Source organism: Mixophyes fleayi, chromosome 2, assembly GCF_038048845.1.
Source record: "Mixophyes fleayi isolate aMixFle1 chromosome 2, aMixFle1.hap1, whole genome shotgun sequence".
Taxonomy (NCBI): domain Eukaryota; kingdom Metazoa; phylum Chordata; class Amphibia; order Anura; family Limnodynastidae; genus Mixophyes; species Mixophyes fleayi.
The window spans coordinates 259,085,176-259,112,228 of record NC_134403.1 but is presented as its reverse complement, the minus strand read 5'-3'; the positions used below and the strand labels follow the sequence as shown (position 1 = coordinate 259,112,228).

The following is a 27,053-nucleotide window of genomic DNA, read 5'->3' as shown; positions in this document are numbered from 1 at the left end:
ATCTTTCTCAGTTTTGACAGGAGCCGGTGACAGGGGGCGGGAGAGTCGGCCGTGAGGGGTGCACGGAACGGGGCCCTGGGGCTTACACCGGCCAAGCTGCTGGGCGCAATTGCCAGTGTCTAGGGATATCAGGAAGAAGATACACTTGCCAGGTAACCTTTGCTACTTTGAGTGACCTTCAGGGGGACACTGCAGATGCGCCCCAGTTGTGAAGTTGGCGAGTGAGTGCAGATTGCAGCCGGTATGGGGTACCGGGTATATACATCAAAGACACTTTAGCATAGTGTACGGGAGTCACCGGGGGAGTAACGGGGAGTGCCTCAAGGGGAGGAGCCCCGGTGACACCTGTCATAAGGACACATCCGGGGCTAGGAGGAGGTTATTTGGGTCACAGTTGGTTCTGGTACTACCTAGATGTACTTGTCTGGTTCTGAGAACTGACATTCATCTGTACTACTGGTACAGTAAAGTAAATATATGTTTCTTGCTACGTAATTAAGTTAGCAGGGATGTCTGGGAAAATCAGTAAGTTCATATTCTTCTCCGGATATTTCAATAATAGTCTGACGATGCCCATAGTCTGATTGTTCCCCATACACTCATTTGTGGTTGAAGCCGTATGACATATACAATGTCTGTTCTTGAGCTGTAAGTTTGGATAGTGCCTGCGTTGTATTAGTGCTAGGTTAGATGTTTTGTGTAATAACATTTATTTAATTACAAATAATTGTGCAGAGACTGATATTTGATTACAATGTTCCTCAGTGCTTTTATCAGGAGTGCTTTTTTTGTTGTTAGTAGTGCATCCCTGCATCTGTATACAATATGTTCTTCATAGCTAGCCTCACATTTCACTGTCTTATCTTGCCAGTGTTGTGTCTAGGCCAGAAATATAGTTTGGGTTTTACAAGGTTCTAGCCCTTGAGCTTGTATGTTGATAATAATGGTGGCATACCTTATTAGCTTATCCTGTGGACATATGATGTTTGGATTACATAACACAATTTTGAGTTTCGGGCCAGTCCTGTCGGTTTCTCATGATGTGTAGGACATGATTAAAGTTGGCTATTTGTGTGTAAATGTGTATGATGCAGGTGGCTCTTTCCACTGTGTTCATGTTGTTTATCACAAAATAGAACAAATTCAGATATTTGTTTATGGAGATGTGAAAAACATTTGCAGAACAGGAGTATTGTGCAATGAGTGAGCCAATAATTGCAACAGAACTGGAATTATTCTGTGAAGCCCCCCCCTCCCTCTTCTCACACACACCCAGTTAATGTGTGTGGGCTAAGGGGCCGCCATTAAGATGCTGTCCAAAAAAAAAAAGCAAAAAACTTAAAGGGGAATTCACACAGTAAGTACTTGATGTCATTATGGGTCTTTTATATAGGTGTTTGTGAGCACACTTTATTAAAGCAGCGCTGGTATCAGAGCTCTTATTAAATATTGCACCATTATTTTTTTTAAACATATCTTCTGGTTTGAAAATGATTTCAAGTTGGAATGCACATTAGCTTCTCTGAATAATATCAGTATACTGTATATTGCTATTCACTGTAGAATGCACTGACTGAAGTAAAGCGAATATGTAAAGATAATAGAACATTTCCTGGTTCAATATTACATAAATACACATACGCTACAATAACTATTCATCTCGGAAAGGGGGGGTGGATTCAGCATCATTCTCTTAAAAAGAAAAATGTCCCATATCAAGCTCTTATCTACATAGTTGTTTTTTTTGTGCTTGGCACTACAGTAGCATTCGAGTATGAAAATATGGATAGAATTGAATATTTCCACAAATATTTTTTTTATTATTATTTTCACCCCTCGTTTCATTATTAATCTTACATTTAAAATGTCACAAATCTAAATTTTGTACAAGAGACTTTTGGATGGCATTGAGAATGACTCTTGGAAGTGTGTTAATAATTGGACATTGTCTGATTTACAGCATTGGGCTGGAGTAATGGGTCAACAGAGCTGTGTGAGTGGGACCCATCATATACAATTTTGCCTATATGAATATTACTTTTTACACTTGGATTTGTATAACTGTTTTTGCTATAAAGCTCACACAGATTTTTGTATTAAAATAATATACACTAAAAGAATCTGTATATACATAGCTGTACTCTATGTTAGTACAAGTGCACCTGTAATCTGCTTTCTACACTAGACTGATAAACAAAAGCAAGCACTCCCACCCAGTTACACACTGAGGATCACACTCGCCGCACATAGTGCTCCTGCTTTCAGCTGTCAAACACACCGCTTAAATTTCACAGCTAAGCTTGGTACTCTCACCCCCCTCCTTTCCTTTACACACACACACACAAACACAACTTCTATGCTTCCTTCACAGTGCTAAATAGGGCCAATGAGTCAGAAGTACTGTCCTGTCTTTCACAGTCTGTGATAACTAGTACCATGGTTGTCCAGCAAGACACAGAACCTCAGCACCCTGCCTACCCTTTTAGGGAAATCTGATTTCCCTATGAAGACAAATGCATTATCTTACACTTCAGAAAGTTAGGTACTTTTGAATTACACTGCATTTTCTGAGTGCGACGTGTAAATTTCTACAGGTGTGTAATTCTACATCTTCCAAGTTGAATCAAGGTCTGCATTTGTACAGAATGTAGAATAAGTGCAGTGTAGTGTTCTACCAGATGGAACTCAAGGTTTCCTTGGAGGAGAGTGCATAATTTGGTGCAAATACCAATATCTGAATGTTAAAAAAAGTGGCAAGACAATGTGGCTGATGCAGAGTGGAAAGCCAGTTTGTGTAGTATATCTTGCATGAGATTGTTTGACCAGAAAGTGGCCACATGCATGTGCTCATATGCAGACTTGCGTGAATGTGGGCCGGACGGGGAGAGGAGGGAAAGGGCCAAGTATAATAAAGGCTTGTTAATGCAATTACAGCTCATGCAGACCTGCAGAATAACACATATACGCCTTTTAAGAGGTATAGTTTTTGCACTTGCTATAGGCCTTGATGTTGACTTATCGTAGAGCAGGCGCATATGATGCTGATACAGAGGTGGACACAACACGAGATGCGTACAGCTCTGCATGTGGGAGGAAATGCGCTCGTTTTCCCTGCTCTTTTTTAAGGAGCAAGATACTCCTGTTTTGCATCCAATTCTGCATCACCCTATATGTGTTTAGGGCAGACATCATTGGAAATAAACACTCTTGAGCTAGATAAGTCACAAAACTAATAGAATGACAATGTAACTAAGATGGACCCAGTTTTAATAAAGTAGTATTCATCTCCTAATAGCTATTTAGAATCTTTATTGTTGGCTAAAATCATCATAATGTAAAACATTAGTTACAGAGCTGATTTGGATTTTGTGCAGATTTGTTTGTGACTGACTTCTTTGAAACACAAATTGAGGAAGCGGGACTGTCTATGATGTGGGGTTTACTCATAGAGAAACTGCTGTAGAAAGTTGAAAAGACATCCTGACACAAACATGTAAAAATGAATGAAGAGGTTGAAAATCTGGAAGATGAAGAATAACCAGCAGGAGCCAGGTTTAGCACAAGGCAGAAAGCAAGAAACAATTCTTGTAATTTATTTAACAAAATATTAATCAAACACAAATAAATTAGTTTGAAATTTCTATTATTATTATCATTTATAATCTGCAACATATTGTGCAGCACTATAAGTTGAGGAGATCACGATACAAATTACATAAACAGAAGGTAAAGATGGCCCTGCCCAAATGAGCTGACACTTTAAGAGGTGTAGGGTACACTTAATGCATAAAGTTAGTGGAATGTAGCGCATTGTTGAAGTTCCTTCCTCCAGACAGTTGATGCTTACAGGTGCAGTGCTATTTCTTGGCTGCAGTTGGTGGATACAGGTACTGTGCTAGTGTCTGGCAGTAGGAAGAGTCAGGGTGAATGCTAATTCCTGGTACTGGCCAGGTACGGCGCCATTTCCTGGCTGTGGCCAGTTGATGTTTACAGGTACGGCGCCATTTTCTGGCTGTGGCCAGTTGATGTTTACAGGTACGGTGCCATTTCCTGGCTGTGGCCAGTTGATGTTTACAGGTACGGCGCCATTTCCTGGCTGTGGCCAGTTGATGTTTACAGGTACCGTGCTAGTTCCTGACCCTGGACAGTTGATGATTAGTGTTACAAGGACAAGGGTAGATGAGGGTCTGGAGTTGCTAAATGCTTGCTCAATCCTGCCTGACATCTGGCCCTGGGACTGTGACAGTAAGGTAAGTGAATAGAGTATGTATTCCAGGAATCCAGCTAATGCTAAAACATCTTTTTAAAAAAACAAAGGTTTATAATGTATAAAACTGACACTTTTAGAAATCTATATGCTGACCTTGTTCCTCTTTCTTAGTAGAACAAGGGCATTCACATCTGAGTTAAGATGTTACTGCTTAGAATGCGATGAAGCATTTTATTATTTTTGCTTATTTGATCACTGGGGTTACTGTTCTTTTGGAGACCATTGATATACCATTGTACCGTAACAATGGTTTAGTATATAAAAAAGCTGAAAGATAAGGTTCTCTGTACAGGATAACCTGTGGCTCTGTTTTTTTTCTGAATGTTCTTAGAAATTAAACCTAAACCTTATTTGTAAATATAATATATTTTCTTTTAAAGTCATTTTTAAAGTATAAGCCACAGCAAGAGGCACTTAGAAGAATGTTGAACTGGACTGAGGTTTGAATTATTTGCAACATTCCAAGTATCTTGAAAGTCCCAAAAACATGTCATAGCTCCCCAGCCTTGCGATTACAGAGGAACTGAGTGAGCATGACTCTGACTTTACAGCTGCATACTGAATTTGCATATAGCGAACAATATATTATGCTTTCTCCCAGTGGAGAGAGCACAGGGCGACTGTATTTGTTTTTCTTTACCACATACATAAGGCACTATGTAAAAGTACTTTTATATCAAACCTAACAGACCCTCTTTACATAATATAGATGAAGTATGCTCAAGTATGCAGCGAAGACATGTTATTGAATCTCTATTTTATTGAAATATTAAAGAGAAAACAATCAGTGTTTATATGAGACCTTAAAACAGACTGCAGTAGACAGATAAGCATTCTGAGTATATTTTATACTACTGTACTAAACTGTTTAATATGCTTCAGGCTTGACATTGAAATGGACAGAACATTTCTTTAGAATACGAGGGGTTGCATGTTTTTTCCCTTGACCTCAGGCTCTGCACTGGTGTTTTATGCCATTGTTACTTAAATGCACTTTGGGAGTTGGTGGATTCGTTCGTGCTCCTTGAACAGTTCCAGTCACATCACAGCAACTGAAATGACTGTTTTTTTCGTTTTTTGCCTCAGAATGATGTGTGAGGGAATTCAGCTATAATGGAGTGGGGAGATAATATTGTACTTTTTAAAATGTAATGTTAGATTAACGCTGAAACACATTATACCTTTGTGGTTAACATTTGAAAAGTGCAATTTTGGGGATTAGTTTTGAATCTCCTGTAGTGAAGGGAGAATATTTTTTTGGCTAAAAGTCATAACTTTAATATCTGTTTATCCCCTGTTGCCAAACTTGGCTGCGGTGCAGATGTAATTTAGCTTCGTAAAGCCATACTGAGCAGGCCATTTCAAAGCCTTTTCATTTATTTAATTGTCCACATCTAATTTCCCTCATTGCCGTAGTGAACCAGTATCACAGGGTTATATTGCACATAGCAATTTGCATTTTAAGGGATCCTGCACAGCCCATCACTGGTTACTCCAGCCCATCAGCAAGGGGCTTGGTCAATGAGATTTTTTTGCCTTGGGAGTTGCAACAGTCTCCAGTACACCTTTCTACTGAGGACATCTGCTGGAGACTTGGTTAATGCAGTAGTGACAAGAAAGGTGTAGAAAGATTTATTATCAATGGTTTACAAAACATATAAAGAAACAGATCAAGGACATGCAAGGTTGACAGATGAGGGCATATGTGAGACAGGAGGTTGAATGATTGAAGCTTTGGGAGAGCCTGGTTAGGTGGATAGTGAGTTCCAGTATAAGTCTTTGGGGAGGGAGCGAGAAGTAGTAATCGGAGAAGAGGTGAGGCGCAGATCTAAGAAGGCCTGAGGGAGGGTATCTGATGACGGATGTCAGAGATGTAGGAGGGGTGGGTGTTGGAGAAAGCTTTGGTCGGAGTGAATAGCTTGAATTGGGTTATGAAGTTTATGCGGATTTGAATAGTGGTGCAGCGGATGTGGCGAGAGAAAGATAAGTTTTGCTGCAGCATATAAGATGGATTGTCGCAAGGTTAGATAGGTGAAAAGGCCAGAAATCTTCATCCGCTCCTTGTTGAATAGGGACATGCGCATACTAGTTTTTAAAAAACAAAACAAAAAAACACACAATACATTTGTTTTGTGTTCCTTGATGGATCAAGCCCAAAGTGTTTTTTTTCCTCCCTCTACTTGCTGCATTGCCACATTTATGCCAGCCCTGTACATTAAAGCATAGCTGTCTCCTTCACACAACTACAAACATTTAGACAGATATCTGAGCAGAAAGCGCATAACTAAACATGTTTACTATGTGTTATATCTGTATAGTTTCTTATATATTCACCTTTTTACATGCCAGCTTGAACATCCCATGTACTTGCGAGAGCACGCTCACTGTGCTCTTGAGAAACATACAGTGACAAAATCAAGCTGCCAGCTGTTAACTACACTGATACTGAATTATCACATGAGTATAGCTAGTGCAAACTCGCCTACTTTTGAAAAATAATGCCAGGGAGATGTGCACAAATGGGCAGCTTATATCTAGTTTCCTCCAGCGACATGTCCAACACATATAGGACACAGGCCCTTTCCCGCAAGCCGTCCCAGTTTTCTCTCCTCCCCCCTTACACTCAGACCCTCTCACCACCCCTCGATCTAGAGCTGAATATCACTCTTAAATTATGTGTACAGGACAATCTCACTGGCCATTTATTCTGAGGAAACACTGGGGAGAAGAATAAGTAATGATTCCATCTTTGCGCTGGAGAACAGTTGCCTTTTTCTAGTAGCACTCCTAGTAAATAAATATTATTATAGTGATCATTTTCTTGTAGCACATAATCTGGTAAATAAAAACTGTATTGTAGCAGCTATTTTCTTGTAGCTTATAAAATGTATTTACCAGGAGATGTGCTACAAGAACATGGCTACCACCCTCCAGCACACTGACTTCTGGGAGATCGCCAGGCTCTCTCTCAGGAGTCTAGGAAAGCACCCACTATCTCAGGAGTCTCTCAGACATTCCAGTAGAGCAGGCAAATAAGGTGCAATAGGGACTTCAGCCTACACCAACAGTTTATTTACATAATTCATAAAGTATTAATGATAAAGAGGAGTAAAGTTGTATAGCTTATGTTTCCCAATAATGATTTGAGTACTAGTAACCTTAAATTGCTATTGGGCTTATCACATTTCAAAGCTGCAGTACCACCTAGTTAAAATATTTTACTGAAGTACATTTCTCTCTAGCTGGATCCCCAGGGATTACTACATGGAGCAGATGTTCACAGTCTCTGTATGTTCTGTAATGCAGAACTGACAAATCAAATAAGTTAACTACCTTTAAATGACCACAAGGGCTGGGGGTGGGGGGTTGTAAGCTGGAGTCCAATGACCAGCCGCAATCTCTTCACTGCGGCTTGTGTGGACCTCTCACAAATCCCTCCCCTCGGTCCTCTCCTGATTTTTGCCCAAAACTGCAAGAGCTATGGAAGAGCCCCAGGAAAAACCTCCACTTGTATTAGGTGGTAGTGGAGTTTTAGCAGGATTCTGGTTAGCACATTTTTATAAACCCCTTTAAAGCCGTGTTATGTTTACATCAGGAAGTGCTCTGTTGCTCAATTATCAGAGTAAATGATGTGTGTGTTAAGACTGTGAACAATGTGCTTGAAGGACAATACATACATACACCAATTTTTATGGTGGTTGTGGTAGGGAATCATGCACAGATTTGAAAAGTTGACACAGTGTCTGTTGATGCACTGATGTCATACTGAGTCAGACAGAAAGCAGAAGTTACACACCAACAAGCTGAGCTGAAGCAAAAGAGAACTATTTCTGGCATTGATTCCCCACCCATAGCCTCAAACCCCCTCCTACACCGGGGGACTCGACTGACACTGATACAAAGTCATGGGCATATAGGTATATAGCCGCCTAGCTATAAACACACTGTACAGCTGTAGATACACACTTGAGGAGCAAGATATACTTAGTGACTATGTAAGCCACCCCACAGTTGGCGTCTACTGATTAGGAGAAGCAGTTAGCATTACACTGGCATCATGGGCAGATGGCATTGCTCCCAGATAAACACGTTGGGCCTAATTTAAAGTTAGGAATTAATCCAGAAGGTGCAAGTTTGCTCCTTAGCAAAGACGTGTTGCAATGCTGGGGGGAGGGTGGCAAATTTAAAATGTGCAAATAGATTTAGTCTTGGGAAGGGTCACCTCGCTCAACTCTAGCTGCAGCTGCCCAGTATTTGTGTGCTACATGTAAAAGCACGCAGTATCGTTCATGTAAAAAAACAAAACATTGCATTTGCACCCGTTGAATCACAACATGATTTGTTCAATCTGGTGTTGAAATCTGCAGCCATTAGCAGACTTTGTTCCTTTTTCTAAATTAGGTCTGTTATATATTCCTCACTATGTGCACACACACAGCAGGGTTTTTTAATTTGGGTAAATATTGTCCACCTCAAATGTATTTAGTATTTATAAACAGTTTTAGCTGCAGATGTTCTGGTCCATTGAGCAAGTCAAAGTTTTTCTTTCTCTCCTTTCTTAAGCAGGGAAAGAACCTTCTGGATAAATTGTAACTTGTCTAGCGCATTCTGTTCTGTGAGGTCACATTCTGTTCTGTGCTTTTCTTCCACTGAGCCAGAGATACTAGATCTTAGCATCTGTTAAACGTGCATCCTATTCACTGGGATGTATGCAGTGCTAGGTTACAGAACTGACATCAATTTATCATATTATTTTCTTATTATTTTTCATAAAATATGACTTTAGCAAAAAAAAACAAATGAAAAGCTCAAGAACATTAGTACTGATTTCAAAAGTCTATTCTTAGTTCTTTCAAATTCAGTTCTAGCATCAAACAAGGATAATGAGATATGTATTGCTGGTATGTATTGGCCAGTCACTTTTTAGTTGGTTAATGCTCTACTATATTACTGTTAATAACCTTGAAAGAAAAAGTCCTTCATTGTAGTAGACAATATGTCTGAAAGAGAATATTAATTTGTTAGTGGGTAATTCTATTCCAACCAAAAAAAAAAAGAGGTATGTGTGTGTCTTGGAGGACAGAAATACATCAAAAGTAGAAGAGGGAATATTTTGAACAGTATGATGGAATTTATAACATGTATTTCTATAGTGTTATGCACAGTTATTAGGGTTTCGGGCTTGTAATTTGTCCACATACATTTGCTATACAAGATATAGGCTAGAGAACAAGGAGTACAAAAGTGTAGGCAGGATCCCGAGCTCCTCTTTTAGGGAAGTTGCTGGGTGCTTCACTTATGAATCATAAGGCTCCAAATTCCAGAGTCATGAAGCAGAAGCAGACAACACCAGATTGAGTGCAGAAACATTTTATTGGAACAATACAAATAATTTGTGTATATGTATGTATATACGTATATATATATGTATGTGCTATTTAATAAAATAAAAAGCCGCCTCAAACCTGTGACACCCATGCCACGGACACATGAGACAGACAAATACACACAGAGGGACTGAGAAATAACATCCACTTTGCAGTAGTAAATAACTCACAAATTGTTGCTTCTGTATTGAAGTATTGTTAGATGAGCAGTGAAAAGTGACGGTAACATATACCGTCCTTTAATGCCCCAGTTTGACCACTGTGCATACAGTAAATAAGACTCCTATCTAAAAGTCATGATGTCGATTATGTTACTATACTTTTCCTTCTTTTTAAATCTGTCTGCTTCTATGTCACCCCTGGCCTATATGCTCTAATCAATTTTTCCTTGGGTGAAGAAGTTTGAGTTGAGGTGGTGTAATATGCTACATGCAATCAAATTATTTGAAACATGTTTTTGCACATCTATTCTATTATTTATCAATTCTGTGTATTTGAATGTATTGTTTTTATTTCCTAGGGTGTAATCATTTAATGTATTTCAAATGGTTTCTACTTATGAGGAAACCACTTTCGAAGTATTCTGCAGTGTTGCATTTTATTTTGAATGCTGCATGATTAGTTTATGGTTGGATTTCATACATTTTATGAACTAACGATAAAGAAAGTATAAGTATAAATGATCTCTATAGTCTTCATATATATCGTGTCAGATAAGATGTCAAAAGAAATGGAACGTCGTGACACGTGGAAATTGTGCAGAAACATGTTTCTCTTGTGTCAGACCACTTGCTAATTCAGCCTCATTCTCAATATTGCCCCTTATATTTCCAGGATTCAAACTGCCACACTATGTATTACAGCAGTGAGGCATTTGTGCAGTGAGCCACAAGCTCAATTGGCAAACCTGCATCAGGGAAGGATTTAGTGATGTGCTTGCTTGTAATAGGTAACAAACACCTGCGACTTATTATGGGAAGGTCAGCCCTATATAAACCGCTTCCTGGATACAAGTAATTGCTTGTTTATTGGACTAGCTTCCTTGCATTGAGCCCTTCTATTCTTACTCTCTGTATTGTTTCTGTGTATTGACCTCGGCTTGTATGACTATCCTCCTGCCATCTTCCTCGACAACAACCCTGCTAACTTTATTTGCCCTTAGCATTTCTGGGGGTTTCTTTATCCTGTTCTACCATTGTGGATGTTACAGTACCTAAGGTTTTATATTTTCAATATTTTTCTTTTATGCATCAGTTTACACAGCTGAAACTGGATTATATGTTCTACCATTGTGGACATTACAGTATCAAAGTTACAAGACTTTATATTTCTTTTTTTACATCAGTTTACACTGTTGAGACTGCATTCTATGTTCTGAAGAATTTTCAGTAAAGAACCATTTATACAACAAACTCCTGTGCATTTCTCCTACTGCTGGGATTCACTATAAAATACCACCAGGTATAATACAAACTTGAAAATACTATTAATGTAAATACAGTTTTCTGATGAATATAAAATTCCAGGAAGAAAACACTATTTTTATTCTTCAATATCCTTGAGTGTTAGTTTAATTAACTTCTGGAAAGCTCTTGAATGAGAAAATAAAATTCTAGTTCAATTTTGGGAAAATATTCATAAACTGCAAAGATTAAAAGCCTTTATGTATACAACCAATGAAATCCTTTTATGCAGCCCTTTTACTTTAGTTGTTTTGTGGGTATTTATGGGAGAAGTTGGTGTGAAGGGCTAGAGTTTGAGATTATACTTCTCACACTACCTGAGAACTTGCAGAGGGCTTTCTAAGAACTACTACATATGGACATCTCCTATTCTTTATGCTTTAATCTTCAGGAACACAGCTATCTGTTTCTGTTTTCCTTTAACCAATGAGATGCATGTTAAGAAAACGGTAAAGGCAACTAATTCTGTGGTGCAATTGTATTGTAACATTTATTCTGCCTGTTCCAGCTTTAGCACGTTTCATTTTCTATAAATCAAGGTTGCATCCAGAAAAATCATTAGACCATAAATCATGAGCAAAATTATGTTATTTTAGAATGGGTATGAATTTAAGGGATACACAAAATAAAACGTATTTTTTGGAATTTGCAAATGACTATATTGTATGTGATTTAACAGTGGAGATGTTGCCTATGGCAACCAATCAGATTCCAGGGGCGGATCTAGAGAATACTGCTACCCGGGGCGATGTAGGGGGGGATTTAGGCCCCGCCCCCTTTTTGACATCTGAGGCTGCCGGCGGCTGCATACTATGTGCAGGTCCGTTCAGCAGTGACAGGCAGGGACAGTGCTGCCCGGATGCTCTGATTGCGTTTAAAACACAATCAGAGCGGCCGGGCAGCACTCTGGCCCTGCCTGTCACTGCTGAATGGACCTGCACATAATGTACAGCCGCCGGCAGCAAGCCCCTGCTAGGGGGGGCGATCGCCCCGATCGCCCCCCCCCCCCCCCCCCCTGCATCCACCACTGTCAGATTCTAGCTGTCATTTTGCAGAATGCACTAAATAAATGACAGCTACAATCTGATTGTTTGCTATGGGTAACATCTCCACTTTTTCAAACCCGCAGTTTAGTAAATCTAGCCCTTAGTCTCTTATCGTTTCAGGTAGAATATATTAACTTCACAGCATTTTATACATAGAAATATATCATCATGTTATTTTCGATATTTACCACAAGATGTCGCCAAATTGATGAAAGATCTTCCATAAAGAACTAGAAATGCAAATTGGTTAAATTTCCTTTTTTTTCAGTATGCATTATAGGCCATTTTGTATTGTTATACTAACATCAAGCTTCTATGTGATACTAGGATATGTTTTAATAAAGCACATGTTGTGGTTATTATTGATATCCAATAATTACTTGTAGTTTTAGCATGAAGTTTACGATTTGCTTTCAGTTCCTAAATATGTTTCTTACTTGGTGGACTGTCCGATTCCTTCTGCAATTCCATGAGTATCTTTGTGGTCAGTGGCATGTCCAATATTAGTTTTTTTTCTTTAACACATTACTGTAATAAAAAAAAAACACAAAACAAACAACAACAAAGAAACCTGTATAATACATTTACATCATTGTGCTCTGACAGCAACTTTCCAGTGATTGGAAGTTCTCTGGCTGATGCTGTGGATGTAACATATGCATTTAATTGTACTCGCAGGGGCTTTTTTTTATAGCATTGTGCAAGGAATAGTTTGCTGTAACAGTATCAATCAATCACATTTGAGTTTTTAGCAGTTTAGTGTGGTTAGACTAATGAAAGCTTATATCTGATTGGTTGTTATGGATTACCACACATGTTCTGTTTGCACTAATCACAGTCACTGGGTCACATACTGAAGGAAGTCTTGCCTTTGTTGGGCACCTAGATCAGGCATGTTAAACTCAAAACCCCAATTGGGCCAAATAGTCAAAGTTTAAGTTTGTGTGGGCAGCAAGAAAACTAAAAAGAAATAATGGTCGGCACAAATGAGTAATACATTTGATAAACAATCGATAAACTGTAATTTAAATGTATTTGGCACCAACTTACCAACCGACTAATGATAATGTTTTAAGCACACACAGTTACAGATTACCAAGTTTGCTTGAATTACAGAAATGTACTGTTCTGACTACGTGCGGCCCCATACAGCGTAGGTGGAGGGAGACAAGAAAAATTGTTGAGCGTACGTGACGCTGACTGGAAGGTTGACTGAACTCACGCAAAACTGTTCTGTTGTACTCAGTGAGGAAGATTCAATTGTAAATAAATATTACACTTCGTTTTTGTTTTTTTTCTGAAATATCAGCTCACTTTTGCTTGCGCCCCATAGCGACGCAAGCAAAAGTAAACGTTACTTTTTACCATATAAATGAGTTAGAGGGCATTGGGCTTCATTTTTTACCTGTGGCACTTTTATGCTTTTTGAATCTTTGTTTTACTTTTGGCAGATCAGACCTATAAATGCACCATTTTGCTAAAGTGCAAGATGCTTTCCATTGAAAAGATATGATGAAAATGGATTTCTGCCCGCTCCGAGCTGGTGAAATAAAAAAAGTCCTTTTTCGGAGTGGAAATTTTGCTTTGTCCCTCCCAACAGCAAAGGAGCCCTTAAAGATGCACCTGCTTCATCCCATTATCTTATCCATAATATCACTCTGCAAATTAAAATCTCGTTTTTCCATTACTATGCAAAACTTGGCACATGGGGTGCAACTACTCCATTCCTTCAGAGATTTGTATTATGCTATGCTTGTTAGAAAACGGAGTCTCACGTCTAAAAAAAATTTCTATACTCCTTTTTCTGAATAGTTTGTGAAAATAGACATGTATATAAACGCACAGATGTATGCAAACACTTATTTGTATCAGTGACTTAATAGTTGTAATGTATTCTTCAATTTAACACTTTCAAAAAAATATCAGAAGTTTGGAATTTTTTTTATTTTTTTTTCATTGGGTGGCTGGGATGGACTATTTTAGGATGTTTGAACATGCAATGAGAGGCTGACTGACAAATAACAATATGTCTTCTGCCAAGATTTGATGGTGTGTGTTTCTGTTCCCTGTGTTTCTGCCAGTGTGTAATTGTAGATTAGTGTGTATATGTATATTACTATCTGTAATTTCCCCAGGTCTAAAGTAATATGCAGTATGTCAGATCATCCTCATCATTTATTTATATAGCGCCAACATATTCCATAGCGCTTTACAATTCAGATGCTTTAGAAATAAATTGTGATAATAATTATCAGATCTTTTGTGGGACAGTTGCTGATGATTATCCCTTATCATCTCTGGTATATGCATTATTTGACATAAATTAGTAATCTGGCAAAACCCTAATGTCCGTTCTCTTATTGTCATCCCCAGATGTAGCACTTTAATGGCCCTAGCAGACTAAATCTCTAGTTCTAATCCAGACTCCCACCACTTTTTCTCCTCCTACTGCCATTCACCTCAGATCCTAGTTAAATAAGTGGGTTACATTTTTGTCAGTGTAAACCATTTTGAAAAATAAGGGATATTTAGCTATTGATACATATGTTATGTTGAATAATTTAATCTCCTAAAAAGCATTTTGATATCTAAAAGTTTCTTGTAGGGTTTTACCACTACGTGCGCAGTCTTCCTGCAGTCATGGCGTCCCGGATTGGACTACGTATGCAGCTGATGCGAGAGCAGGCTCAGCAAGAAGAGCAACGTGAACGAATACAGATGCAACATCAGCAACATTTCCTGCAACAACAGCACATCATGCCTTCCACTACGTCACCTGCAATCAGCACCCCTGCTTCTTATCAGGCACCGCCACCAGTCCCCATGGAGGTCCTGAAGGTAACTTTTATCTCTATGGAACTAAGAAGCCTAATAGAAGGTTCTACATTGCAACAGAAAGCATTATATGTAATTTGATATGTGTGTGTGTGTGTGTGTGTATGTGTGTGTGTGTGTGTGTGTGTCTGTCTATCTATCATATTGTAGTTTGTAAGGGTATTAGAAATCACCTTGCTCAATGTACATATATGTACCACCATTTTGCTTTATAGTTGTCACTTTAGTGTTACTGTACAAATCCTCTAATAACCATTACCTCTTTTTTTCATCTAGTCTTTTTTTTCAATTCTAAATCTTCTGGCTTTTTCTCCAGGTTCAGACCCACCTTGAGAACCCAACAACTTACCATCTGCAGCAGTCCCGAGACAAGAAGGTTCGAGATTACCTGTCTGACACTTTTGGGAACAAATTTGCTTCTCACCTTAGTCCACTCAGACTGTCGCCAAAGCCTCCACCTGCTCCTTCATCCCCTGCACACCGTGCTGCACGTCTTTCGTCCTCTGCAGGAAACAGCGCACCTAACAGCCCTATGGCCAGAATGAACTTGTGCTCCAACACAGAAAGAGAAGTGAGTGTTCAGGTATATGACCCCTTCCATCTATACACATCTCCCATTTAATTTACTGTTTCAGTAACTTGTGCTGAATTAATCACTTAATGAGAGTGGTGTTACACATCAATTTCACTTACCTGTGGTAAATTAATTGAGGTGCTACAGGTGTGTTATTGAGGCTATATGTTAAGTGCAAAATCAAGCGAGCTTTGCAGGTTATCTAATTGTCCTGGCAACTGTCTGAAAGTGCATTTGTTCTAATAAATGCACAAAACAATGAAATAGGAAAACTATGTATACCTTTTTAAATTTGCTTTTTTTTTTTTGTGGTAAAGAATTCTTATTTTCTCTTTGAAATTTTGTTCTTATTTATTTAAAAATATTTCTTTGTAGGCATATGTAGTCTGTTAGTACGTTACCTCTATTTTATTAATAGTTGGTAGTACTTCACTAAAGATGCATTAAGTCTACTTAATTAATATTCAATACTTTTGTTTTAACGTAATACTTACTATTAAGTAAATTTGTGTCCGTGTATGTTCCATGATTGGTAATGGCACTGCTAGATGGGGAAACGGCTAGTGTAGTTAGGCCAGACAGGTGCTCGTGGGAAAAAAATGGAATTATTAGGATGGCAGATAGGTAATCTGTGACTTTTAAACGGTTAGCTGGTGCTCTGGACGGGCATATAGTGGATCAAGTCGATAGACTGTTGGGAAGTGCTGGGGAGGGTCCAGAGTTCTTGGTCCATACTGGTACCAATGACAAAGTTAGTGGTAGATGGATGGTCTTTAAAAATGATTTCAGATTGTAATCTTGAAGCAAGGGCCTAAGGATTACAGTCTGTACCACATGCTACACCTGAAAGACATCCCAAGCCTAGTATAGAATAAGTGGCTGAAATGTTGGTGTAATAAGGAGATTTGGGGCTTTTGAAGAATTGGACCAATTTGTCATTCATCTACGGTGTCTACAGTAGACATGGGCTGCACCTTAATGGGGAGACTACCACTGTTTTGGTTGAGAACAAAATTGTCAAGGTGATTTTAAATTAGGAAGTGGCTGAGAGGTTGAGGATAGAAGCACTGTACAAGATGGTAAACATAGGGAGAAGGGCTTAGTCAAGGGAAATAGGAGAGAAGTGGATTGGACGACTTATAATAAGTGATAAAGAGACGCATGCAATTAATAGTGGCCGTAAAAATATTAGATATATTTTAACACAAGTAAAGTACAGATTGTGTTAGATGGCTTACAACAAACCCCAAACAATTGCGTGAAAATCATTTATCATTACAAAGTACATCAACGAAAAATGTGATCCTCTCTATGGGTGATTTTACTACCCAGATATAACTCAGGACAATTAAGTTAATGTTACTGGCAAAAGAAGACAATTTATTATATTTTATTAGGATTTTATTAAAATTATATTTTAAAGGCAGCTATTTTTTTGCAAGTGGAAGCAGAACCAACTAGAGAGGAGCTGTTGGGCTTGTTACTATCTACTAGAACAGATGTTGTATAGATGGGGCAGGGGCATATATTTAATAGTGATCACAACATTGTAACATATGACCTGAGTTCCATTAAAATATTTTGTAACCGCAACAAAAAACATGAATTGTAGAGGGGTAAAGTGTAATTAGTCCAGAGAGACGGCGAAACTTGTAGACTGTGGAAGTGTAGTCTTGTATAAAACTATTCATTATGGAGATACAAGGTATTTTGCAAAATTTGTAAAAGGGATATCATGTTAGCAAGGAAGCAGATTGCTAAAGAACAAGTCTAATCCTAAAACTATTTTGAATTGCATAAACAGCAAGAAAAGTAAAACCAATAACATTGATTATTGGTTTTATATTAATGACCTTGTATATGGCCTAGAAAGCAATGTGTTCATATTTTGTAATGACACTAAGATATGTAGGATGATTAACCCAGAGCAAGATAGGAACTATCTACAGAAAGATATTTAGACAAACATGGAAAACTGGGATGTGAAATGGCAGATTAACTTTAATGTATAGTTGTACACTATCGTAGTAATAACTTTGCTTATTATACATGAAATGAAATACAGCTGGATAAAACTGAAACAGAAAAAGACTTTGCAATACTAGCTGACAGAAAGTTGATCAGCAGCATGCAGTGGCTGAAAGGACACACAAACTCCTGGTGGTAAATGTATTAAACTGCGGATTTTGCAAGTAAATGATATTCGGCAACTTTTGCAGGGTAAATTTAAAACGGCAATGTCTTTTCAGGCAAAACTTGCCTTTAAATCAACAGTTTAATACATTTACCCCCTTGGATGCATAAAAAGGGGGATAAATGCATGTGATAGAAACATAGTATTGCCTTCCATAAGTCACTGGTAACCCCACATCTTCAATATGGGGTACAGTTTTGGGAAGTTCACTAACATTGTAACAAGAAAATAGCAGAACTTGTTTAGAGGTTGACAACCTCAATAATAAAGTGGATAGAAGGGTTACGATTTAAAGAAAGGCTGGAATGATTTTACAAGCACAATCTGAAGATATATATATATATATATATATATATATATATATATATATATATATATATATATATATATATATATATATATATATATATATATATATATAATTAATTATTGTCTAATAAGGTTTTTGCAACAAACAGGGGTTGATCAGTTGTAAATGGAAGAAAGAAGGTTTTGTTATCATCAATTTTGTTAGAATTGAGGTGACAGTGAAAAATTCCTTAAAGGAAGTTAAAAATTGATTGGATGCTTTTCTTACAACAAAATTGTAAATCTAGTTCGTAGAGGACATTATGGGATTGCTCTTTTTGAGGTCAGAAAGGTTTTTGCTTTCCTCAGTGAAGATACATTTCAGCTGTCCCACTGGAAGTTGTGTTTTGCCTTACTCTGGATGAGCACAATTCAAATTTATGAAAATTGAAATTCATGGACCTTTTGTCTTTTTCAACCTTTTTAACTACACATAATGTGCTGAATGAGAAGGGTGTTGTTAAACATCAATTTATTAATTTAGCATAGGTAACTGCAATAGTAAATGAAGCAGGTGTTTGGCAGCATAGCATTTTGTACCAGGTTGTTAGGTGTTTGGTCTATGGGTGTCTGCTGGTTACGGACTAGATTTCACGTTGGCAATGCAGAAATATTAATTAACAGTTATTTTATTATTTTTATGAAAATAAAAATTGCACCAATTATCTCAATTCAGCAGTGTTTACATACAATGTCCCTAAATTGTGTGTTTTGTATTTGTTATTTTGCATACGGTTTTATGTTATACGTTTATTTGGGCACTATATCAATATTTATGACAGTTTTGTGACTTAATCACTACTGCCCCTTTGCAGATGGATGATGTCATCGATAGCATCATGAGTCTAGATGACATGTTTGGATACACAGAGCCTGCCCTGTCCATGCCAAATACGGTAGGTGTGTGTGCGTGTGCAAGATGTTGTGTTTACTTGTAGTGATTGCAAGTGACTAAATTGCATGTATTTCTGACTTGTTTCTGATTTTCATACTTGGTATCTATTTTTACTTCTCCTTCTCCTTCTCCTTCTCCTTCTCCTTCTCCTTCTCCTTCTCCTTCTCCTTCTCCTTCTCCTTCTCCTTCTCCTTCTCCTTCTCCTTCTCCTTCTCCTTCTCCTTCTCCTTCTCCTTCTCCTTCTCCTTCTCCTTCTCCTTCTCCTTCTCCTTCTCCTTCTCCTTCTCCTTCTCCTTCTCCTTCTCCTTCTCCTTCTCGTCAAACTTACTGCTGTTCTTTTTCTGTGTAGCTGCCATTTTCCAGTAGTCACTTGGGACTGTACAGCGATGATTCACGGCTAAGTGATACTGTTGTAGGTGTCACCAGCAATTCATGCCCAGCAGACCTAGCAATAAAAAGGGAGCTTTCAGGTAATAGGATAACCTTTATTTGCTACTTTTTCTGTTCGCTACCTGTTTTTTCCATCATAGCTGTAGTTTTAAACAATACATTGTAAGCAAAACTACATATAATGCCCTTTAACCCAAAATTAGGGTTCACTGGATCCAATATGTGTATAATTGCCTTTTTAAATACTGTATTTATAATTAGTATAAAAACTCTTATCCTGTAAAGCTAAACAGATTTCTTTGTTTTTCCTGCACTGGGATGCATGTTTAAAATTTGGACTGTACCAAGCCCTTGACTGAAAAAGAACAAAATTAAGAGGAGGGTAGTACATCCAATCTTTAACGCAGAATGTGTTTTACGTTTTATGATATATGTTTTTTATAGCATATAGACTTTGTGAAAAAGTAATTATGCAAGGTTATATACTGGGAGCATGAAAGGAATCACTCGATGGACTGGCTAGGAACTAGCTATAATTTGTGTTATAGCCCCAGGGCCCTGGCTAGAATAATTGATGCGGTAGGTTGTAATGCATGTGTAAAACGTTAATCCCACATAGAAGATTTATTTATTTTTTTAAAGCAAGTTAAGTACCTTTTTAAGCATGCATTTTATCTTTTAGCTATCCTTCTACAAATGTATTTCCTTTTCAAAAGATCTCTGTTTGGCAAACACAAATGTCTGTCAGACACAGTCAAGTCTGCTACAGAGACACAAGCTCGCATCTCTTAGAGAAGGAGTTTATCTTAGTGCAGACAGAGTTCAGAGAGGTTTCTCAAAGCCCCTATGTCCCCTACATCATGTGCCATGTGACTGTGGTTGCCATGGTAGTCCAGAATCATAAACCATTATGCTTAAAAAAACAAAATAATGGATAATGGTAACTACAACATTCTTCTTATCGCCTGCCACAAAGGTCTATGTTAAATTAAATAAAATAAAATAAAAAAAACACTTTTTGTTTTTGTTTTTGTTCATTGCTGCTTTGTGTCATTTATACCATACAGATCTGATAATCAACAGCGTAACGAGGCGCATATCCCCATGCAAACTCTTTGTGCGTTATATGTAAATGCTGGCAAAGGTCCTGCCTTCTAGCACTTTTAGACCATCTCGTCAATTAATTTGAACTTTATTTTTTTTATCTTATATTTCTTGTTCATATCTATATTTAAATGTATTCCTAACATAGGTATTGTCGGCATATAAAGGCATTTTCTGTATATAGTGCACTTCCTAGGCGCAAAAGAGGTAAATTCATAAATTCCATCCGCTGCAAAAGTCTTGCAGTCATTTGATAAACCAGGAATGCCTGTAAATGTGTAATCTTTATCCTTTGCTCAACCCCCAACAGAAAATCTGATTGTTATGTGTTGGCCTAGACTGAGGCATTTCTAGCTACATTCACAAAGGAACAGCCCGATCCACCCAGCTCTTTCAGAAGGAGCAGAATTTTGCACCTCGTAGATGGCATGTTCTTCAGAGGCTAAACCATGGGCTTGCGTGTAAATTAATACATTTGTACTGGAATAGGCATGTGATTTGCACTGCAAGTCCTCTATTTCACAGCTTCATATATTGCCCTTATTATGTTTGTGTGCTGTACTGAGCCCGCTGTGTTTTTACCCAGAAGCAGAGAATCGTGCTCTTGTACGTGAACGTCAAAAGAAGGATACACATAATATGAGTAAGTCCTAGTGTTCAGAAGCACTTTCTAAACACTGGTTTTTTTTTTTTGTTTTTTTTTTAGTATGTATGTACTAGTTCTTACTTTTGATAGGAATATATCAGTGTGGTTTTTCCAAACTGTCATTTAACATGCTTGTTTTTGTGTGGTTTTCAAGTAAATGTGAAGTGGGATCTATACAAATGGTAATGTGTATCAAGCGGCTGTGTGTGAAACTATACAAAAAGATGCACGTTTTTTAGACCTGGTTTTTCATTGGTGTGATTAGTCCAATAGATTGCTAAAATGCAGCCACAAAGTAGTCGCAAAATACGTTTAGATATAAAGTTTATATGAGCACTCAGCAGCAACTGGCGTCTATAGGATGCACAAAGATATGCCTCCTAAAATATGTATCCTAAAGATACATGCGAGGCATAATTGTGCTTATTGCAAAGAATTAAGAGTTAAATCAGGAATGAACGGTGTTTGCATGATGAGCGGTTTAAAAATCTATTACATATTTGATTTGATTTTATGCCAATCACAGATTTCTAAATACTGTGTTTTAATATTTGAAAACTGGATCCGATTGATGGCGGTTTTAAAATCCCCCAGGAAATACACCTCTATACATCCTACCCCTCAGAGGGGTATATTAACTAGACTGTGGGTTTGAAAAAGTGGAGATGTTGCCTGTATCCGATTCTTTCTGTTATTTTGTAGAATCGACTAAATAAATGATAACTAGAATCTGATTGGTTGCTATAGGCAACATCTCCACTCTTTCAAACCTGCAGTTTAGTAACTATAGCCCCTAGTGTTGTCTTGTTAGCTTTGGCCAATTTCAATTTCTGTTCATTCTTTTATCTTTTAGTTGAGAGGAGAAGACGATTTAACATCAATGATCGTATAAAGGAGCTGGGTACTTTGATTCCAAAAACGAATGATCTGTGAGTTTTTTACAGAACAACATGTTATGTGTGATAATATGATATCCTTAACACAAAGAAACAGGAATATATATATATATATATATATATATATATATATATATATATTTACGCACATAAGTGTATATTTCATTTCCTATATCATACGAACATAAATTAAGATTTCAGAACATCTAATTCACAGTATGCCTACTGTGGGCTCAGATACCCACTTGAAATACACTGAAATTTTACTTCACCCAATCCTGCTAACAACAATTTATATTCATCACTACAATTCTTATGATGTTTTGGGTAATGAAGCTTTGAAAGACTACTTTCAGTTATGAAATAGCAGACATAAGTAAGTAGTAAAAGGGGAGATGTCCGAATTTCTTTTTACCCTATAGGATCTCCAGTACCAGTTGTCTCTGTTTCTCCATTGTGACACAGGAGATGGCATGAAGGAGACAGCAGTGTTGTATCTATCATTTAGTTTCAGGGGGGCCCAAATCACAGTGGGGGTGGCTGTACGCTGCAAGTGACGGCCCTTATTGGCCAGCCTTAGCTGTCAGTGATATACTTGGAGTCCAGTGACAGAGCTAGGAGCCAAATGGTGATAGTGAGCTGACAGCTGTTCTCACAGTGTATTCATCAGCTTTTTCAGCTTTTGTTCATAAAAGGCTGCAGAGCTTCCACAATATTTTAGAATCTGAAAACCTTCAATCTGTGTAGTTGAATGTGATCGTGTTGGGGAACAGAGAAAGCAAAGAACTGTCCACACTGTTATCTGTGTTAAATATAATGGCTCACACAATAAATCAAACACAAAAGAAAAGTCAGTTTCCATGTTCCTTGCAACAGTGCATGTATAGGAATTATTGGCATCCAATTATTTCTATGCATGCTTCTGTGTATGCTTCATGTGGAAGGCAACAGATCACATATGTATGGAATACACCTACGTGAAGGGACAAAACTATATTGCATGTTAGACATAAGACATAAAACATAAATTGTACACTGTATGATTCTCTTTTGTATTTTTGGTGGAAGTCTGACCCTATTTATTGGAAAACATTATAACAATATTAATAATTATAATAAAACCAGGAGCCTGAGGCCCTGGGACTTAGTCCTATACAACTGGTATACAAATATTCTGGGAAGAGAGATAAGAGAAACGGAGAACTCAATAAAAAAATGGCAGGCATGGCAAGGTCTGCTAAAGATAGGAAGACTAGAGGTGTACTTAACGAGAGGGTAATGTTGAAGTGCCCCTAGAAAAGAAAGAAGACAAATGATTGTAAACAATATACAGTAGGTGAGAGGTATGTGGTTCTCATAGATGGAGTTATTAAGTGTGAGTGGATGTGCCCTGGCCCATGGACCTTTAGCTTCAGCACTGAAACAGAGTAATGAACACAGTGGTCCAGAAACCAGCATCTAGAAGTTAACAAAGCATTTTGCCTGTTTTCCACAGCAGTGATACTCGCTGGAATAAGGGCACCATTCTGAGGGCATCTGTGGATTATATCAAACACATGCAGAAAGAGCAACAGCGGAGCCGAGATTTGGAGAACCACTCCAAACAGCTGGAACAAGCTAATAAGCAGTTATGGCTTCGGATCCAGGTGACAGCGCTGCCTATCACTTTTTGCAAGTCCCATAATGTTCAACAGTCTATCTACAGCAGGATGACTTATGTGTATCAAATTACTTTACATGCATACCTTCAGAATGTGTACATCATTGCAAATGTTGCATATACAGCTGAATTTGTCGCTTTCATTTACTAATACTTTATTAATAGCTTATATATTTTGTGTTCCAGGAGCTGGAATTGCAGACACAAGCACAGGGTCTCTCCCCTCAAGGTTTAAGCCCAGCTGATTCCATGAAGCAGAATGAGACACAAGCCATGACAGGTGTTCAGCAACAGCTTACAGCCCCGCAGCAAGCACCATATCCACAGCAGGTGGACTTCACTGCAGGGCTTGGTTACCAAAGCAGTGCCTGCGCAGACACCTCTTTTCCTGCTCTCTCTAGGACAGAGCTAGACCTCATGCTGATGGAGGACACCATGTTAACGTCTGATCCTATAATGGCCTGTGACCCACTTATGTCAACCCTTTCTCCTGGCACCTCTAAGGCCAGCAGCCGACGAAGCAGTTTCAGCATTGATGAGGTAGATGGCCTGTGACATCATGGACTATAAGGGTTTTGACCCCATGTTACCCAGTAGGGTAACTGGACTGTGACTTCATTCAAGACTTGGAGCTGGAATCACTTTGCCTTATTTATGGACAGTTTAGACAGATGCATATGACTAACAAAATATATGCACTGGCAATATATGCAAATATGTTCAGACTGTGTATTATCTACAGGTAAGCATGCAACAAGTATTGAGCGTTTCGTCTCCGTGGAGGGAGCATGGTTCAAGATGTTCAGAAACCCTGTATTCCACCTCTTCACGCTATTATCAGACTATCCACATAAGAAGTATCCAGTTACTATATTCCAACAAGGATCAATACCCTTAAACTGTGTGCGAGTTGCACAGCTTTGTCACTGCCTCTAATTCCTCCAAGGATAATTTGCCAAGAGCCAGAAGTGCCTTCACTTGTGTGGACGGAGCGCTGCTGTGTGTATGTATGTAGGTGTGAATGGATGTGAAAGTGAATGTGTACATATATTGAAAGTATGAGTTTGTAACTTTTTAAATTAAGGATTGTTTGCAATTCTGAGTGTTAATATCATTGCTTTGAATGTTTGGATGTGTGTAGTTTAGTGATTATCATTATGTATCATATTGTAGCTGTTATCATGGGGGTGCACTCATATGATTCTGTGTGTGCATGTGCTGTCTTTGCCTTTGTCCACCAGATGATCAGAGCTTGAGCCTCTATCGCCATTGTCTGTATACAGCAATAACAGAAGGAGAAAATCAGGAACTGCCGCCACATATATAATCGTTTTTTGTAACCACTTTTTTATTTTACCAGGATATTATGTAAGGCTCAGTCTGGCATTGAGTAACTTCTGGGATACCCAGATGCCTTAATGCTTCTACTGGACTGCAGAATTCTGCCAAACACTCAGGACAGCATATCCATTGACATGTGAGGCGTTCTTTGAATTATTTTATTTTGTTTAAGGCATTCAGGTGTTGGGCAGCGTTATCAGGGTTTGCCAAGTCCATTCCTGAAGCCAAATAGTTTGCTGTGTTTTCAGATTGTTTCTGTGCACTTGGAGCATATGCTTACAATAGGAGAACCTGAGGAATTGGAAACACTGCCTATATATTATAACTCAACTTTCTGCTCATGTCTACAACAGGTCATGTCTTAAGGATTTGTGTGAACACATAACTGCCTCAGCTAGATCGATTTTACACCTGTCTTGCTGAAGAAGGTGATGGTTGACACATTGAATGATAAGTCTAAACAAATTTTAGACTTCATTTTTTCTCCTACATGATGCCCATAGAGCTTGATGCTTACAAATGTAACTGTTACAAAGTATCTGCTAGCCAAGCTGTGTGGGCTGTTTTGAGAATGGTATCACACTTTGCAGAATATCTTTATGACAATGGGACTAACTATAATCAAAACCTCATGGAGGCTCCATATAAAAGTGTGAGAGGATTATAATATACAGGAAAATCCTATATACTTAAATTAAAATGTGTCAAAAATACGCCCTCCTTTTAATTCAAGATATGTCCTCTACATAACTTGTAAGAGTTCAGCATATGCTTTTTGTTTCACTTTTACTTAATTATAACCACTTTGGCCTAAGGTCATACACGGACTTTTGCAACATTACAATAAGTCTTTTTAATTTATCACCAATTAGAACCCTAGCTAGTTATACTTACAGATCAAGTGCTATACATGGCCTGTTGGATTTCAAGTGCTATATATTTTTTTCAATTAACACTTCTAATGCACATCTTCCACTGCAACGAAAGCAGTGCCGGGATATTGAAACAAGCCTGCCTTAGTGCCTGATCTGAGTAATGAACCTTCATATATGGGCTTCTTGTAAACAGTATTCCCACTCTTTAATTGGGGGCGCAAAGGACTGCACACACTTCTCAGGTGTTCAACACTGTTAATCTATTTTTTTTAATTTTTTTTATTCAATCACATGTTTAGTTTTATAATGAACTGGATTATGCTTCATATTTACATATATCTATAATGCAGTTGTATTATGCTCCTTTAAATCCTTTTCCCACTTATTTCCAGCAAGATCCACAAGAGGGTGCTGCTTGTATTAAATACTGCAGATGACAAATGTTGACTTATTTAAAGATCTGAAAATATAACCATCTGCATTCAATAGTGTTGTATTATGATTGCTAAATTATCATTACTACTTAAAAGATACTTGCAAAATGATTGATCAGGGAAAGGCTTTTACTCAGACAATTGTGTCTGCACAGAGAACATCATACATGAAATGGAACTGAATGCAGCAGTTTCTGTAAGAAAGGTTCAGTATAGGATATCAAAATAGCTAATGCTTCCCAGCATGTGTGCAGTCTCCTCTTCAAACACAATATAAATAACGACATCCAACAAAATGTGCCATGTTTTTATTTTTTATTTTATTTTTTTCATGTATTTCACTTTGTGTTCAGTGTATGTAAGGTGCAAAAGTGAAGGTTTGTGCTTTTATAATATAACTGCAATAGGCATGCAATTAAAAGACATAGGCATGCAATTAAACATTTTGATGTGATATATCGCAGCACCTTAAGTTGTCTCAATCTTTATTCCGTAAGAAAAATGTTGGTTACTGTACACATGTATGTGTGAAATGACAACAGATGGGTTTGTTTACTTTAGATTACATTTAGGTGCAACATATGCACTGAATCAAGTCAACTAATTGATTTTTATCTGTCTAGTGCAAGTTAGACAATGAAAAAAGTGTCTGATATGTTCTAGTGCAAATTTTACACCTAAATGCAATTTTAGTA

General features: G+C 37.9%; 1 protein-coding gene across 6 annotated transcripts; it reads left to right on the top strand.

The window, feature by feature from the left end:
* Positions 1 to 26,830, top strand: TFEB (transcription factor EB). 6 transcript variants are annotated; one of them, XM_075195994.1, is made up of 9 exons: positions 1 to 152; positions 14,762 to 15,004; positions 15,318 to 15,584; positions 18,933 to 19,013; positions 19,362 to 19,482; positions 21,093 to 21,149; positions 22,006 to 22,081; positions 23,544 to 23,694; positions 23,895 to 26,830. In XM_075195994.1, the coding sequence occupies exons 2-9, from the start codon at positions 14,807 to 14,809 to the stop codon at positions 24,261 to 24,263; spliced, it is 1,320 nt and encodes a 439-aa protein (XP_075052095.1). In that variant the 5' UTR covers positions 1 to 152; positions 14,762 to 14,806; the 3' UTR covers positions 24,264 to 26,830. The 6 variants fall into 6 exon arrangements, with proteins under 6 accessions (XP_075052095.1, XP_075052094.1, XP_075052092.1 ...); XM_075195993.1 differs by having other exon boundaries at positions 2 to 152; positions 14,772 to 15,004; XM_075195991.1 differs by lacking the exon at positions 1 to 152 and adding an exon at positions 367 to 525 and having other exon boundaries at positions 14,772 to 15,004; positions 21,096 to 21,149.
* Positions 26,831 to 27,053: the final 223 nt, after the last annotated feature.

What these genes read in the sequence shown, in the direction of transcription:
- TFEB (XM_075195991.1), top strand. An exon ending in CCCTGTCCATGCCAAATACG is followed by an intron (nt 19,014 to 19,361) that starts GTAGGTGTGTGT and finishes TTTTCTGTGTAG; the next exon opens with CTGCCATTTTCCAGTAGTCA. An exon ending in AGTTATGGCTTCGGATCCAG is followed by an intron (nt 23,695 to 23,894) that starts GTGACAGCGCTG and finishes TTTGTGTTCCAG; the next exon opens with GAGCTGGAATTGCAGACACA.